The sequence below is a fragment of the Carcharhinus amblyrhynchos genome, chromosome 8, assembly GCF_965287045.1.
Source record: "Carcharhinus amblyrhynchos chromosome 8, sCarAmb.v2.hapA, whole genome shotgun sequence".
Taxonomy (NCBI): domain Eukaryota; kingdom Metazoa; phylum Chordata; class Chondrichthyes; order Carcharhiniformes; family Carcharhinidae; genus Carcharhinus; species Carcharhinus amblyrhynchos.
Genome location: NC_137331.1, coordinates 117124550 through 117143258, shown reverse-complemented (window position 1 = coordinate 117143258; position 18709 = coordinate 117124550). Strand labels below are relative to the sequence as shown.

At 47.7% G+C, this 18709-nt stretch overlaps 1 protein-coding gene across 1 annotated transcript in view; it reads right to left on the bottom strand.

The window, feature by feature from the left end:
* The window catches only part of LOC145346862 (cadherin-7-like), a 167743-nt gene that overhangs the window by 56532 nt on the left and 92502 nt on the right, over positions 1-18709 (bottom strand). Inside the window, exon 6 of the mRNA XM_080194706.1 lies at positions 5269-5456. Within this exon, the coding sequence (XP_080050832.1) occupies positions 5269-5456 (188 nt within the window). The remainder of the gene's footprint in view (positions 1-5268; positions 5457-18709) is intronic.

Below are 18709 nucleotides of genomic sequence, written 5' to 3'. Positions count from 1 at the left end.
GCATGCCTTATGAGGATAGGTTGAGGGAGCTAGATCTCTTCACCCTGGAGAGACGAAGGTTGAGAGGTGACCTGATAGAGGTTTATAAGATGTTGAGAGGAATGGATAGGGTGGATTCTCAGAGGCTATTTCCCCGGGCTGAAATGGTCGCTACTATAGGACACAGGTTTAAGGTGCAGGGAAGCAAGTACAGAGGAGACGTCAGGGGTAAGTTTTTCACTCAGAGGGTGGTGAGTGAGTGGAATCGGCTGCCGTCGGTGGTGGTAGAGGCGAACTCTTTGGGGTCTTTTAAGAGACTTCTGGATGAGTACATGGGATTTAATGGGATTGAGAGTTATAGATAGGCCTGGTAGGTGTGGATATGATCAGAGCAACATGTGGGCCGAAGTACATGTGCTGTAGTGTTCTATGTTCTATGCCTTCTCACTCTCTTCCACTCTCTTGTGGAAATCCAAGAGAATTCAGAAATCGGACTGCTTGCTGACACTGCTTCCGATTTCACAACTTCTCACAGCACAGATGTCTGGCATTGGTCCCAAGATGCTTTCCTGACACAACTATCACAATTTTGTACAAGATTATGAGGGACATGGGCAGAATGGTTAAGGAGCAGCTGCTCCTCTTAGTGGAAGGGTGAGTCATGAGAGGACATAGGTTCAAGGTGAGGGGCAGGAGATTTAGGGGGATGTGAGGAAAAACGTTTTTACCCGGCAATGGTGACAGTCTGGAATGTGCTGCCTGGGAGGGTGGTGGAGGCGAATTGCCTTGTATCCTTTAAAAAGTACCTGGATGAGCATTTGGCACATCATAACATTCAGAGTTATGGGCCAAATGCTTGTAAATGTGTTTAGACGGACATTCAGGTGTTTCTAGTTTGTTGGTGCAGACTTGATGGGCTGAAGGGCCTCTTCTGCACTGTGCGATTCTGTAATTCTATGAATTTAGGTCAACAATTTTCCTCATTTATCTTTTTATTTCCTTTCATCTTCAAATTTATTGTCCTTAGTGCCTTTAGGAAGTAATTTGCTTAAAAATATAAAAGTCATGCCTTCCTATTGCCTTTTTGATCAAATTAAAAAGTAATGACCTTGCCTGGTTTACCTTTGAAATCTTTATTAGCCGTAAAAGCTCATTTCTCCCCTTTGAAATTTAACAGCTGAAAAGTGAAATCCCTATCTATCCCCTAATGAAAAATGTTAATCTAACATATTTACTTATAAATCCACTTCACCATGGCCCCTTATAGCATTCAGGATCTTTATCCCTTTCATCTCTCAACTCTCCCAGACAAGTTGTCTCCATTAACCTTTCTCCAGCTTAATTAAATAATGTTCACGCAAAAACACATGGGCAGATACACAGCCTTCTTTATAGAATGGCACAATCTTCCCTAAAAATATATACTTTTGAATCCATCCTCACAGGGACATGGGGAATGAGACACAGGGAAGATCAAGGCTCTCCACAACCATTATTAAGCTTTTTTTTTATTTATTCATGGGACACGGGTATCACAGACTGGCCAGCATTCATTGCCCATCCCTAGTTGTCCTTGGAGGGCAGTTGGGAGTCAATCATGTTGCTGTGGCTCTGGAATCACATGTAGGCCAGACCAGGTAAGGGCAGCAGATCCCCTTCTCTAAAAGACATGAGTGAATGAGATGCGCTTTTCTGACCATCAGCAATGGTTTCATAATCATCAGTAGATTCTTAATTCCAGACGGTTTTTACTGAATTCAAATTCCACCATCTGCCATGGCGGGTTTCGAACCCGGGTTCCCAGAACATTAGCTGAGTTTCTGGATTAATGGTCAAGGGATAATACCACTAGGGTCCCACTTCCCTGGTTCCAGGCAGAGATTGAGGGTAATTACGGCTGCAGGAACTGTGTCAATTGCAAAAATATGCTATTCGCTTAAAGTATTTTTAGTAAAATCCACGTGGGCAAGGCCAACATTTATTGCCTGTTTTGATTTGCCCTAAAAAGGGTGGTGGTGATCCACCATCTTGAACTGCTATGTGTTGTAAGTACACCCATAGTGCTGTTAGGAAGGAATTTCCATGATTTTGACCCTGTGATAGCAAAAGAGTGGCGATGGTGTGTGGCTTGGAGTGGAATTTGCAAGTGCTGGTGTACCCAGACATTTGCTGGCTTTGGTTTTAACTTTAGGTTTATTCGTTAGTGTCACAGGTAGGCTTACATTAACACTGCAATGTAGTTAGTATGAAAACTACATTGTCACTACATTCTGGTGCCTGTCCGGGTACACCGATGCACCCTAACTAGCGCATCTTTCGGATTGTGAGAGGAAACCATATCATCCAGAGGAAAACCCACACAGAGAATGTGCAGACTCTGCACAGACAGTGACCCAAGCCAGGAATCTCTCGCCATTTGAATAGCACATTGACCCAAGCCAGGAATCTCTCGCCATTTGAATAGCACATTGCTTTTCTAGTCTTCCTGCCAGAGTGGACAAGTTCATCCCTTCCCACATTTTACTCCATCTGCCAAATCTTTGCTTCCTCACTTAAGCCATCTATATCCCTTTTTGTAGGTGCTTAGGATGATATTCACTTGAGTTTAGAAGAGTGAGAGGGGAATCTCATAGAAACGTACAAAATTCTAACAGGTTTAGACAGTGTAGATTCAGAAAGTCGATTAGGATTCTATTCACTGGAGTTTAGAAGAGTGAAAGAGGATCTCAACAGGGTTAAACAGCTTGGATTCAGAAAGAATGTTCCCGATGGTAGGGGAGCATAGAACTAGGGGGTCATAGTTTGAAGATAAGAGGTAAATGTTTTAGAACTGAGGTGAGGAGAACTTTCTTCACCCAGAGGGTGGCAAATGTGTGGAATTCACTACCACAGAAAGGAGCTGAGGCCAAAATGTTGAGTGATTTCAAGAAGAAATTAGATATAGCTCTTGGACCTAAAGGGATCAAGGGATATGAGGAAGAAGGCAGGATCAGGATATTGAATTCGATGATCAGCCATGATCAAAATGAATGACAGAGCAGGCTTGAAGGGCCAAATGGCCAACTCCTGCTTCTTGTTTCTACGTTTCTTAACTTCTCTCGACAACACATTCTCCTACTCTTTTTGGTATCATTAGCAAATTTAATGACCATATATTTGTTTCATTCATTAAAATTACTTTGTACGTAATTGAGGCCCCAGCCCTGAAATGTAAAAGTCTATTTATTTATTAGTGTCACAAGCAGGCTTACATAAACACTGCAATGAAGTTACTGTGAAAATCACCGCGTTGCCAGACTCCAGCACCTGTTCGGGTACACTGAGGGAGAATTTAGCACGGCCAATCCACCGAACCAGCACACCTTTCGGACTGTGGGAGGAAACCGGAGCACCCGGAGGAAACCCACGCAGACACGAAGAGAACATGCAGATCCGCACGGACAGTGACTCAAGCCAGGAATCAAACTCAGGTCCCTGGCGCTGCGAGGCAGCAGTGCTAACCACTGTGCTGCCATGATCCCTGTGGAACTCCACCAGTGAAAGCTTGCCAACCCGAAAGCGAGCTCTTCGTCTTTACTTTCTGTATGTTGTCAGTGAATCAATCCTTTATCCCCGGCCCCCCAACACCATGAGTTCTTATTTTATGTAGTAAGCTTTGATGTGGCACCTTCATTGAATGCATTTTGCAATCCAAGTGACCACATCTATAAGTTGCCCTTTACTCAACTTCATAGAATCATAGAATCATAAAATCCAGACAGTGGAGAAGGGGGCCATTCAGCCCATTGAGTCGCCAACTACATTCTGACAGAATATTTTATCCAGGCCTTCTCACCTGCCCTATTCCCATAACCCCATACAATTACAATAGCTGATCCACTTAACCTGCAGCTCTTTAGGCACTAAGGAGCAGTTTAGCATGGCCAATCCACCTAACCTACACATTTGTAGATACTCAGAGGCAATCTAGTACAGTTAATCCACTTAATTTGCAAATCTTTGGACAGTAAGGGGCAATTTAGCATGGCCAATCCATTTAACCTGCACACCTTTGGGCATTAAGGGGCAATTTAACATGGCTAATCTACCTAACCCTCACATCTTTGGACACTAAGGTTCAATTTAGCATGGCAAATCCACCTAACCTACACATCTTTGGGCTGTGGGAGGAAACCAGAGCACCCAGAGGAAACCCATGTAGTCACAGGGAGAACGTGCAGATTCCGCACAGACAGTCGGACACTAGGGGGCAATTTAGCATGGCCAATCCATTTAACCTGCACACCTTTGGGCACTAAGGCGCAATTTAGCATGGCTAATCTACCTAACCCTCACATCTTTGGACACTAAGGTTCAATTCAGCATGGCAAATCCACCTAACCTACACATCTTTGGGCTGTGGGGGGAAACCAGAGCACCCAGAGGAAACCCATGCAGTCACAGGGAGAATGTGCCGACTCCGCACAGACAGTCACCCAAGCCTGGAATTGAATCTGTGTCCCTGGTACTGTGAAGCCACTGTGCCGCCCACATTACTCCTTCAATGAACTCAAATGAATTAATTAAACACTATTTACCTGCTGAGAAATGGGTCTGCTATCAAAGTGAATAAAGCTCCTGGATTAATTTTAGCCATTCCCTGTGTAATACTGAAAATTCCCTGACTTCTTTCACCCATCCTTTAGGGCTGGACAGAAACGATCTTCACTGCGTTCGTCTGAAGGATATCGATGTGATGAGCATTTGGGGGACGAAGTTAGCATTCCTTGTCCTAGTTTCCTGCTTGCCTCAAGCTTTCGAAGGGAGTTTAAACGTTGCAGTGACGCTACAGATGAGCAATCTGATGCAGGAGTTGAAGAGGGGGGGAGCGGGCGAGGGGGTGGGTAGATTCTGCTGGGGGGGTGATGGTGCTTGAGGAGTTCTGAAGTGGGATTAGTGCAGAGAAAACAGGGTCACATAGCTAACAGCAAGAAAGTTTATAAATAGGCATGGATGCACTGGACGCCAGCCAAAGTGCAGTGCTGTAACTGAGTAACCAGTAGGCTACAAAAGAGACGGTAACCACAAGTGACAATGTTGAACGTGGAGGCACAATCCATCATCCAAAGACCTCTATGAACTGTCCCTCTGCAGTCAGGCTAATACCAGGTTCCAAAGACAAGAAGAATGAGCAGCCATTAAATCCCCTTCAGTTTAGGCCCACCAAGCCTAGCTAAATTCAAAGCAGCGAACAAAGACTTCATTCTCAACGCACAGCCGGATCCGTCTTTTGCCTTCGATTAGCCTTACCTTCCGGAGGGTTATGACCCCCTCCTGCGTCTCCATGTCCGTGGTAATCATGAGAACAGCAAGCCCATCCCCGTCAACAATTCGGTATTCCATCTCAGCGTTTGGTCCAATGTCATCGTCCAGCGCCTTTATTTTAGCCACGGTCGAAGCCACGGGTAAGGATTCTGGAACGTTGTACTGATAAAACCCTGCAGGGAAGAAAGTTTCATAAGAACATAAGAAATAGGAGAAAGATACGGCCATCTAGCCTTCCAGCCTGCCTCGCCATTCAATAAGATCATGGCTGATCTGAAGTGGATCAGTTCCACTTTCCCGCCTGCTCCCCATGGCCCTTTATTCCCTTGTTGATCAGAAATCTATCTACCCGTGACTTAAACATATTCAACGAGGTAGCCTCCACCGCTTCAATGGGCAGAGAATTCCAGAGATTCACCATCCTTTGAGTGAAGAAGTTCCTCCTCAACTCTGTTCTAAACTGCACCTCCCCTCATTATTTTGAGGCTGTGCCCTCTAGTTCTAGTTTCCTTTCTAAGTGGAAAGAATCTCTCTACTTCTACCCTATCTAGCCCCTTCATTATCTTGTAAGTCTTTATAAGATCCCCCATCAGCCTTCTAAACTCCAACAAGTACAGACCCAAATGTCATCCACCCAAAATCTATTGCAGCGCTATGCTTCATGGGTGAGTACTGGGATGAGGAATAACCTGAAAGTGCCTGAAGTTAAGAAAGCCCACCAATGCCTCTACTTTCTCAAGAAGGTTATGGAAATTTGGTCAGTACGATGGCACAGTGGTTAGTACTGCTGCCTCACAGCACCAGGGACCCAAGTTCAATTCCTGGCTTGGGTCACTGTCTGTGCAGAGTCTGCGCATTCTCTCCATTTCTGAGTGGGTGCACTGCTTTTCTCCCACAGTCTGAAACACATGCTGGTTAGGTGCACTGGCCATGCCAAATTCTCCCTCAGTGTACAAGAGCCAGAGTGTGGCGGCTCGGGGATTTTCACAGTAACTTCATTGCAATGTTAATGTAAGTCTACTTGTGACTAATAAACAAACTTTACTTTATTCTACTTCTAAGTTTGGGGTGTCCACTACAATTCTCACCAACTTTTACAGATGCAGCACAGAAAGCATTCTTTCTGGTTGTATCCACAGCTTGGTATGGGCTCCTGCTCTGCCCAAGACCGCAAGGAACTACAAAGGGTCATGAACGAAGCCCAGTACATCATGCAAATCAGCCTCCCATCCATTGACTCTGTCTACACTTCCCGCTGCCTCAACAAAGCAGCCAACATTATTAAGGGCCCCACGCACCCCGGACATTCTCTCTTCCACCTTCTTGCATCTGGAAAGATGTACAACAGTCTGAGGTCACGTACCAACCGACTCAAGAACAGCTTCTTCCCCGCTGCCATCAGACTTTTGAAAGGACCTACCTTGCATTAAGTTGATCTTGCTCTACACCCTAGCTATGACTGTAACACTACATTCTACACTCGCTCCTTTCCTCCTCTACGAACGGTATGCTTTGTCTGTGTTGCGTGCAAGAAACGATAATTTTCAATGTACGTTAATACATGTGACAATAGTAAATCAAATCAAATCAAAAGTCAGAAATAGGAAAGGGGTGATTGATGGAAATGAGGGAGGAGCAACACCCTACCCCAACCCACCCCCCACCCTCCCCCTGCCTTTTTGAAACCATAGAACATAGAACGCCACAGTGCAGTACAGGCCCTTCGGCCCTCGATGTTGCACTGACCAGAGGAACCAATCTAATGACCCTCTAACCTAAACTATTCCAATGTTATCCATATGCCTATCCACTGACCATTTGAATGCCCTTAAAGTTGGCGAGTCCCCAACTGCTGCAGGCAGGGCATTCCATGCCCTTACCACCCTCTGAGTAAAGAACCTACCTCTGACATCCGTCCTATAATTACCACCCCTTAATTTAAAGCTATGTCCCCTCGTGTTAGCCATCACCAACCGAGGTAAAAGGCTCTCACTGTCCACCCTATCTAATCCTCTGATCATCTTGTATGCCTCAATCAGGACACCTCGTAACCTTCTTCTCTCCAATGAAAACAACCTCAAGTCCCTCAGCCTTTCCTCATAAGACCTTCCCACCATACCAGGCAACATCCTGGTAAACCTCCTCTGCACCCTTTCCAATGCCTCCACATCCTTCTTATAATGCGGTGACCAGAACTGTACGCAATACTCCAAGTGCAGCCGCACCAGAGTTTTGTACAGTTGTAACATGACCTCACGGCTCCGAAATTCAATCTCTCTACCAATAAAAGCTAACACACCGTACGCCTTCTTAACAACCTTATCAACCTGGGTGCCAACTTTCAGGGAGCTATGCACATGTACCCCAAGATCTCTCTGCTCGTCAACACTACCAAGAGTCCTTCCATTAGCCCTATATTCTGTAATCCTGTTATTCTTACCAAAGTGAATCACCTCACACTTTTCCGTATTAAACTCCGTCTGCCACCTCTCGGCCCAGCTCTGCTGAAACCAGATGACCGGCGACCATCACTTTAAGCCAGGAGCTGACTTATATATAGACCCACTGGAAAACTACAGCTGCCTCAATGCCCAGTATGAATCGGACCCCTCCCTTTCTCTGTCATCTCCTCCAGTACTCAAACCCTCTGAAGTCTCTGCAATCCTCCAATTCTGGCCTCTCGTCCATTCCCGATTGTCACAGCCTCAGCACTGGCAACGGGAGCCTGCAGAGTGCTTTATGCCCTACGCAGTGGAATTCCCCACAATAACAACAAATTGCTTTGGTATAGCGCCATTAACATAGCAACACATCTCGAAGCCTTTCACGAGAGAGTTTTAAAACAAAGTTTAATGCTGAGAAATTACTCATTTGCCCATTTGAAAATGGGGAAATTTCCTGTTAATTCAGTGAATTGGCCATGAAACCTACCAGTCAATTTACCTGTGTGTTGAAATCACCCGTCTGAGCGTTCTATATCTGTATCATGGGAGACATTTCGTGCCAAAGGCAGACAATGACAGAAGGAATTTATTGCCTTCTGTGCACCAGCTCAACCTTCAACTGAGTGAGGAAAAGAGTATTTGAGGGTCAGGCTATCACAGCACAGCTAAGGTCATGATCTGGGGGCCAACAGTGGCTCCCCAGCTCCTATATATATATCACAGGCTGGGACAACATTCAGCAAGCACCTCAAAGCACTGGAAAATATCATCAGTGGCGTCTTTACGGGATTCCCCTAATCCAGTGGCAAGAAAGGCCCTCAAATAGCAACCACCCAAACCGGCATACGGCACTGAGGAGCTAATCAGTGCCAACCAGCAGGGAATCATAGTGGGGGATAACAGAGGGGGAATCACAGCGGGGAATCACAGCGGGGAGAACCACAGTGGGGAGGATCACAGTGGGGGAATCACAGTGGGGGGAATCACAGCGGGAGAATCACAGCGGGGGAATCACAGTGGGGAATCACAGCAGGGAATCACAGTGGGGAGAACCACAGTGGGGGGAATCACAGTGGGGGAATCACAGCGGGAGAATCACAGTGGGGGAATCACAGCGGGGGAATCATAGTGGGGGAATCACAGCGGGGGAATCACAGTGGGGAATCACAGTGGGGGAATCACAGTGGGGGGAATCACAGTGGGGGGAATCACAGTGGGGGAATCACAGTGGGGGGAATCACAGTGGGGGGAATCACAGTGGGGGGAATCACAGTGGGGGGAATCACAGTGGGGGAATCACAGTGGGGGGAATCACGTGGGGGGAATCACAGTGGGGGAATCACAGTGGGGGGAATCACAGTGGGGGGAATCACAGTGGGGGGAATCACAGTGGGGGGAATCACAGTGGGGGGAATCACAGTGGGGGGAATCACAGTGGGGGGAATCACAGTGGGGGAATCACAGTGGGGAATCACAGTGGGGGAATCACAGTGGGGGGAATCACAGTGGGGGAATCACAGCGGGGGAATCACAGTGGGGGAATCACAGTGGGGGAATCACAGTGGGGAATCACAGTGGGGGAATCACAGTGGGGGGAATCACAGTGGGGGAATCACAGTGGGGGAATCACAGCAGGGGAATCACAGCGGGGGGAATCATAGTGGGGGGAATCACAGTGGGGGAAATCACACTGGGGGAAATCACAGTGGGGGAATCACAGTGGGGGAATCACAGTGGGGAATCACAGTGGGGGGAATCACAGCGGGGGAATCACAGTGGGGGGAATCACAGTGGGGGAATCACAGTGGGGGAATCACAGTGGGGGGAATCACAGTGGGGGAATCACAGTGGGGGGAATCACAGTGGGGGAATCACAGTGGGGGAATCACAGTGGGGGGAATCACAGTGGGGGAATCACAGTGGGGGAATCACAGTGGGGGGAATCACAGTGGGGGAATCACAGTGGGGGGAATCACAGTGGGGGGAATCACAGCGGGTGTTTGCAATAGGTGATCACAACAGTTCTGACTTTCATCAGAAGCACTGTACGATTCGGGCCCCTCTTTATTTCACCGCCCTTACCCACCTTTTCCTCCACTCCTCCTCCTCTACTCACCAGCCTTAACTGTGTGAAGCGGAGAAGGTAGAGGGGCTGTAAACGCACAGACACACTCAGAGGCAGAGAGCTCCCCTTTTCTATCTGCTGACTGAGATCCGACTGTGAGTCTCTTCAGGAGCAGAGCCGGGGGGGACAGAAAAGGCTCTCTGTGTTGGGGCAACTCTGTCTCTGGTAGAGGCTCAGAACTTCTTTCTGAAGTGAGTTCCTGTTGCTGGTCTAGGCTGCTTGCTCTGCACTGATCCAAGATCCCATCATCACAAACACTGGGATGTTCTGGTGGTATGTAGGGTGGTATGTAAACCAGGAATAGTGCCCATATGTCCTCCCGCCCACCCCCGTACTCCCCACCAATGGATGCCAAGTTTTTTGGGAAGGTAGATCTGTGCTTAAAGGCAAAATATTGCAGATGCTGGAATCTGAAACAAAAACAGAAAAGGTTCAGCTGCTCTGACAGCATTTGTGAAGGGAGAATCCAGCCAATGTACCAAGTCTGGACGACCCTTCGTCAGAGACCTGCGCTTATTTGGCCTTCTACATTGCAGCATCAATCTTCCACTGCTCTCAGCTTTCTATTTAACGGTATTTCCTGCCCAGTACAGTATTTCAAACCCTTACATTTTAGTGGCTTTTGTGTGCAACATTTTTACAAAAACCTGCAATGATCCATGTCAGTCGGAATAGCCGTGTATAAATTATCTGTGTTCTCAAACATAGTTGTTGGAACATTGCGCTAACCTGACAATCAGAAACCTGTCAACTTCCTTCTAGTTGATGCTAGTGATGTGGTTGCCAGGGTGAACAAACGACCCTTGTAGAATATCAGAAATACCTTTACCTGCTTCCAGATCTCCTCAAACATTTTAGTGTGTACGGAATCTTCCTTGGCAACAGATAAGTGAACGATACCATTCCTCCTGGGTCTCCTGTAACACTTTCATATTTATATATTTTTATAGATGGGTAAAATAATGAATCTCCTGGAGGACTTGTGGTTCTGCTGAGATACTGGTACCTCTGATACCCGTGTAAATGTTGACCTCATGACTTCAACATAGACCAGGGTCAAAATTCTCCCCAAAAACTCTGAGTACTCAATTTTGCCATCGCATTGCGCCCATTTTCAGGCATAGTGTGAGGTGGTCCACTTTGGTAGGAAGAATGGTAGGAAGGACTATTACTTACGTGGCGAAAAACTGCAGCAGGCGACGGTGCAGAGGGACCTCGGGGTCCTTGTGCATGAGTCGCAAAAACCCAGCTTGCAGGTGCAGCAGGTGGTCAGGAAGGCGAATGGGATGCTGGCCTTCATAGCGAGGGGGATTGAATATAAAAGTAGGGAGGTCTTGCTGCAGCTGTATAGGGCATTGGTGAGGCCGCAGCTGGAGTACTGTGTGCAGTTTTGGGCGCCGCACCTGCGCAAGGATACTTTGGCCCTGGAGGGAGTGCAGAGGAGGTTTACTAGGCTGATACCGGAGTTGAGGGGATTGAGCTATGAGGAGAGGCTGAATAAACTAGGCTTGTACTCGTTAGAGTTTAGAAGAATGAGGGGAGATCTCATTGAGACGTATAAGATGATGAATGGGATGGATAGGATAGAGGTGGAGAGACTCTTTCCGCTCAAAAAAGACAGTAGGACTAGGGGGCACAGCCTCAAGATAAAGGGGAGGCGGTTTAGAACGGAGTTGAGGAGGAACTTCTTCACTCAAAGGGTGGTGAATCTCTGGAATTCTCTGCCCGTTGAAGTGGTGGAGGCTGCCTCGCTAAATATTTTTAAGAAGCGGGTTGATGGGTTCTTGATAAGAGAGGGGATTAAGGGTTATGGGGAGAGGGCGGGAAAGTGGAACTGAGCCACAACAGATCAGCCATGATCTTATTGAATGGCGGGGCAGGCTCGAAGGGCTAGATGGCCTACTCCTGCTCCTATTTCTTATGTTCTTATGTTCTTATGAAAACTTGGTAAACTTGAGCGTGAGGCAAGTAGCGCGATCCGTGCCCACCTCCACATTGGTTCCCCCTTCACCAACGCCCAAAAATGGCCGCGATTGGGACTGCACCTGAAACGGGGGCAATGGCCACTCGAATGCATTTGCATGTATTCAAATTGACGGAATGGGCTGCAATCCCAATCTTATTCTGGAGGGTCTGAAAATAGATAAGTCCCCTGGTCCGGATGGGATTTACCCCAGGATTCTCTGGGAGGCAAGAGAAGTGATTGCAGAGCCTCTGGCTCTGATCTTCAGGTCGTCGTTGGCCTCTGGTATAGTACCAGATGATTGGAGGTTAGCGAATGTTGTCCCATTGTTTAAGAAGGGGAACAGAGACTTTCCCGGGAATTATATACCGGTGAGTCTCACTGCTGTTGTGGGCAAGGTTTTGGAAAAAATTATTAGGGATAGGATTTATAGTTATTTGGAGAGTAATGAGTTGATTGGAGATAGTCAGCATGGTTTTGTGGCGGGTAGGTCGTGCCTTACTAACCTTATTGAGTTTTTTGAGAAAGTGACCAAAGAGGTGGATGGGGGTAAGGCAGTGGACGTGGTGTATATGGATTTTAGTAAGGCGTTTGATAAGGTTCACCATGGTAGGCTTCTGCACAAAATGCAGATGTATGGGATTGGGGGTGATCTAGGGAACTGGATTAGGAATTGGCTAGCGGATAGGAGACAGAGGGTAGTGGTTGACGGCAAATATTCATCATGGAGTTCGGTTACAAGTGGTGTGCCTCAGGGATCTGTGTTGGGGCCACTGCTGTTTGTGATTTTTATTAATGATCTGGATGAGGGTATAGTTGGGTGGATCAGTAAATTTGCTGATGACACCAAAGTCGGAGGTGTGGTAGATAGTGAGGAAGGGTATCATAGCTTGCAGGAAGACTTAGACAGGTTGCAGAGCTGGGCCGAGAGGTGGCGGATGGAGTTTAATGCAGAGAAATGTGAGGTAATTCACTTTGGTAGGAATAACAGATGTGTTGAGTATAGGGCTAACGGGAAGACTTTGAATAGTGTGGAGGAGCAGAGGGATCTAGGTGTATGCGTACATAGATCCCTGAAAGTTGGGAATCAAGTAGATAAGGTTGTTAAGAAGGCATACAGTGTCTTGGCGTTTATTGGTAGGGGGATTGAATTTAGGAGTCGTAGCGTCATGTTGCAACTGTACACAACTCTGGTGCGGCCGCACTTGGAGTATTGTGTGCAGTTCTGGTCCCCACATTACAGGAAGGATGTGGAGGCTTTGGAGACGGTGCAGAGGAGGTTTACCAGGATGTTGCCTGGTATGGAGGGGAGATACTATGAGGAGAGGCTGAGGGATTTGGGGTTGTTTTCGCTGGAAAGAAGGCGGCTAAGAGGGGATCTTATTGAAACATATAAGATGATTAGAGGTTTAGATAGGGTGGATAGTGATAGCCTTTTTCCTCTGATGGAAAAATCTAGCACGAGGGGGCATGGCTTTAAACTAAGGGGGGGTAGTTATAGGACAGATATCAGGGGTAGGTTCTTTACCCAGCGGGTGGTGAGGGATTGGAATGCCCTGCCTGCTGCAGTTGTAAATGCGCCTAGTTTGGGGGCGTTAAAGAGGTCTGTGGACAGGTTTATGGATGAAAAGGGATTGGTTTAGGTTAGTGGGTCATTGTTGTTGTTTTTTTTTTAACTGGTTGGCGCAACATCGTGGGCCGAAGGGCCTGTTCTGCGCTGTAATGTTCTATGTTCTATGTTCTATGTTCTACCGGCACTTCCCCCTTTACCACTGCGTTCACCCATCCTGAATCAGTGTGAAATAGACATGCGCCACAGATGTCCCATTCGGGCGCTCCAGTTAGTGAGGAGGCAAGTGCCGAGTGTCCAACAGTTCTTTGCTTGAGGTCTGCAACTCTGCCTGTGATCGCTGAGGGGGAAAGGGGGGGTCCGCTGCCACTCTGTCTGAGATCAGTGAGGAGGAAGTGGGGTCCGTTTCACTCTGTCTGAGATCAGTGAGGGGGAAGGGAGGGTCCGCTCCGCTCTGTCTGAGATCAGTGAGGGGGAAGGGAGGGTCCGTTTCACTCTGTCTGAGATCAGTGAGGGGGAAGGGAGGGTCCGCTCCGCTCTGTCTGAGATCAGTGAGGGGGAAGGGAGGGTCCGTTTCACTCTGTCTGAGATCAGTGAGGGGGAAGGGAGGGTCCGCTTCACTCTGTCTGTGACCAGTTAGGGAGGAGGTGGGGTGTCCGCTGTCACTCTGTCTGTGATCAGTTAGGGGGAGGGGGATCCGCTCCACTCTGTCTGAGATCAGTGAGGAGGAAGGGAGGTTCCAAAGAACAACAGGAAACAGGCCCTTCGGCCCAACAAGCCCACGCCACCATTTTAACATTCAGTGAACGCCTCATTCCAATCCTTCTTCCACCTATGACTTTTGCCTACGCCTCTTGGGCTCCACAATAAAGGTGTGCAAATGTAGAGAATTATATGTGTGCCAGATTAAGGAAGGTCTAATTTAGGGACAATTTGTTAACACCAACCTGCCACTGCAGTTAGGGGAAATCTGTTGCCACTCTGCCTGTGATCAGTTAGGGGTGGAAGGGGTCCACGATTTCTCTAGGTGGCGGGGGGGGTGGGGGATAAGGGGGTCAGCAATGTTGTGGGGGTGGGCAATGTCTGTTAGGGACAGGGGGAGGCATTATCCGGCCCGGGGGGGCTGACGTGGCAAAGCAGCAGCATTCTGTCACTTTTTACCTGTGCATGCGCAGTCGGAGGCTCCGATCGGAGCTGCAGGATTTTGGGCGTGTTAAACCCCTACCCACAGACCTCTGGACCGCGATTGGGGATCACTGCTCTTTTTTCAGACAGAGTGCGTATGGGGGCGCCTGAGAACGGGTCTATAAGTCGGACCTGAAACACTCCAAGTTTCAAGTCCTCCCAGCACTTAGAATCAAAATGGTAAAATAGCATCACCTCCCCGCCCCCCCCCCCCCATGTCAAATTTGTGTGAACACTGGAGTAATTTATGCTTTCAATGGGCGTTCAGGGAAGAATCTCCCACACTCTGTGCACTGCAGACTACACTAGCATTGAAATCATTACACCCGGAAAGCCAGCAGCCCCGGAGACTTCAGTACCGGGCATGCTAATCTCATTTCAGTCAAATTCAAATGAATATGTCACAACCTGTCCTGGTGCCCCCATGCCGACAGTCTACTTAAGAAAGCCCACAAACGCTTCAGTTTCCCAGAAGACTAAGGAAATTTGGCATGTCCGCAATGACTCTCACCAACTTTTACAGACGCACCATGGAAAGCATTCTTTCTGGTTGTATCGCAGCTTGGTCTGGGCTCCTGCTCTGCCCAAGACCGCAAGGAACTACAAAAGGTTGTGAATGTAGCCCAATCCATCATGCAAACCAGTCTCCCATCCATTGACTCTGACCACACTTCCTGCTGCCTCGGCAAAGCAGCCAGCATAATTAAGGGCGCCATGCACCCCGGATATTCTCTCTTCCATCTTTTTCTTTTGTGAAAAGAATACAAAAGTCTGAGGTCATGTACCAACTAACTCAAGAACAGCTTCTTCCCTGCTGCTGTCAGACTTTTGAATGGACCTACCTTACACTAAGTTGATCTTTCTCCACTCCCTAGCTATGACTGTAACACTACATTCTGCACCCTCTCATTTCCTTCTCTATGAACGGTATGTTTTGTCTGTACAACACGCAAGAAACAATACGTTTCACTGCATACTAATACATGTGACAATAATAAATCAAAACAATTTCCAGCACGGAGCTGGCATTGCCAGAAATCCGAGCCTGGGAGTCACCATCATGGCAGGGAGACATGCATGAACCCTGCAAATCGGCCAACTTGAGAATTTCCCCGCCTGCTGCATTAAAAAGTTAGTACAGTGGAATGGGAGAATCGCGGTCCAGATCTTCCAGTCCCGCTGATGTCTATACCAATTTCTTAATGAAATGATTTCGTAAATATCGATGGCGGCATGATGGCGCAGTGATTAGCACCGCGGCCTCACAGCGCCAGGGGCCCAGGTTCAATTCCAGCCTTGGGTCAATGTCTGTGTGGAATCTGCATGTTCTCCCCATGTCTGTGTGGGTTTCCTCTGGGTGCTCCGGTTGCCTCCCAAAGTCTAAAGATATGTGAGTTGGGTAGATTGGCTAAGGTAAACGCATGGGCTAACAGGAATAGGAGTTGGACTTTGGTAAGATGCTCTTTTAGAGAGAGCTGGTGCAACCTTGATGGGCTGAATGGCTTCCTTCTGCACTGTAGGGATTCTATTATTCTATGAAAATGAGTAAACATAAAAAATAGGATCAATAGAAGGCCATTCAGCCTCTTGAATCTGTTCCATCATTCATTATGAACATGATTGATCAGCAACTCAATAGCATGGTCTTCCCTTTCCCTCATATCTCTTGATCCTTTCAGCTCCAGGAGCTATATTTAACTCCTTCTTGAAAAAATATATGTTTTGACCTCAACTGCTTTCTGTGGTAGCGAATTACCATTCCCTGGGTGAAGGAATTTCTCCTCATCCCTGTCCTAAAAGGTTTATCTCACATACTTAAGACGAGGGCCCCATACATGGGTTATACCAGTGATGGGCACCGAGGTTAGTGAGTGAGCTGCATGAGGGGTCATCTTTCATCTCAGTGGGTCGCAAGATCGAAACCGGGCCTGTTCGCTAACCTTGACCCATGAATAAGATAAAATGCATTTAGTACACATCTAATATTTCATAATGAGTTATAGAAATTGCTTCACCATTTACATATTAACAGAATTATTATCAACTTCAAACAGTAAAAGCAAAGGAAGTAGTTACACTTTTGGGCACAGAGGGAGCTCATGGCTCTCACAGTCAGTGTTGTGAGCAATCAGAGTGCATCTCACTTCACACACCCTTGTTTCATGTGCATTATCAGTTTAGTCACACCAGTAGGAAAAAAAACTTTATGGATAGAGATTTGTGGCAACCCTGTGCATGGGCAGCGGTCAACAAAAAGTCTCGTGGGCTGCACCCTGAACTCAGAAGGGATGTACGTGGCCCCCAGGCTGCAGGTTGCCTTCCACTGGTATACACGGTACCTGCGTTATGTTGACATCAAAACTCTCCAGGACACCACCCTCCATTGAAGATAGAGGGGGCAGCACAGTAGCACTGTAGCACTGCTGCCTCACAGCGCCAGGGACCTGAGTTCAATTCCGGCCTTGGGTCACTGTGTGAAGCTTGCACATTCTCCCCGTGTCTGCGTGGGTTTCCTCCAGGTGCTCCGGTTTCCTCCCACAGTCTAAAGATGTGCAGTTGGGTTGATTGGCCCTGAGAAATTAACACTAGTGTCAGGGCGATCTGCGCGGTAAATTTGAAGGGTTACGGGAATAGGGTCTGGGTGGAATCGTGATCTGTGCAGAGTGGATGGGCTGAATGGCCTCCTTCTGCCCTGTAGGCATTTTATGCAATGATTCTATTGATCTTATTCTATTCTGTGATTCTGTAGCATCACCATCCGACGGAAGAAGATCATTGTGGCTCTGTTAGCTCTTTGAGAAAACTCACCAATGAATCCCCCCTGTCCTCTGCACCCCCCCCCCCACCTCCCCCCCACTCACCAATGAATCCCCCCTGTCCTCTGCACCCCCCCCCCACCCCCCCCATCACCCTTTCAACTTTCAGGACAGAATTTTCAGCCCTCGCCCACCCTGAGACCGGAAATTTCCACCCGAGATGAACAGACAATGGATCTTTTAACGGCCGGTCAAACTGCCCATCCCGTTGCGCGACCATTCCCGTGCGGACTGGGATCGGAAAATTGTTTCAAATTTCACACCCAGTCGTTCGCCCTCCTCGTACACTTTTGGGGCTTTTAGTTTCTGTGACATTTTTCCGTGGAACATTGCAAAAGGAATCGAGCTCAGGAGCTGGAATAACCTTTGTCAGTCAATTAGCCTCGTAACATTTTTCTTGTCAAGCACTTATCCAATTCCCTTTTCAAAGTTACGATCAAATCTGCCTCCTTTCAGTCCGTGCCCTCCAGATCAGGACAACTTGCTGCGTTAACTAAATCCCCAAGACCTTCTGTCTGATTCTTTTACCCAGTTTGTGTGCTCTGCTTACAGTGTCTCCTTACTTATTCTCGTAAAACCATCCAGAATTTTTAACCTTTCTTTTAAATCTCCCCTATTCCAAGGAGAACAATCCCCGCTCTAACCTCACCACGTAACCCAAATCCCTCACCCCAAACACCAGTCCAGTAAAGTAGCCAGATGACCATCGGCTGTGACTGGTGGTAATTTAATCGTAGGATGCCATCAGTGCAGAAGGAGGCTCATCAAGTCTGCACCAACAACAATCCCCTATCCCAGTAAACCCACGTATTTACCCCGCTGATCCCTCTAACCTATGCATCCCTGAACACTAAGGGGCAATTTAGCATGGCCAGTGCACCTAACCCCCACATCTTTGGACTGTGGGAGGGAACTGGAGCGCCCAGAGGGGGAACCCATGCAGACACGGGGAGAACATGCAGAATCCGCACAGATAGTGACCCAAGCCGGGAATCGAACCCAGGTCTTTGGAGCTGTGAGGCAGCAGTGCCGCCCCAAACCTGAGGATCACTACACCTCAGGCAAGAGGCAAGGATTGAGAAGGTTTATGAGTCTATGAATAAGCTCAGCCGGTACGGGAATTGAACCTATGCTGTTGACACGGCTCCTGAATCACTAACCAGCTGTCCAGCCAACTGAGCTAAACTAACCACACTCCAGTAACCCTCTTCTACTCCCTCCCTAAGATCTCAACATCCTGCCTGAAGTTCACTGCCCGCCATAATCCAGACTAGGCTTAACCAGTGATTTATAAATCTTTAGTGTAGCTTGCTTGCTCCAATA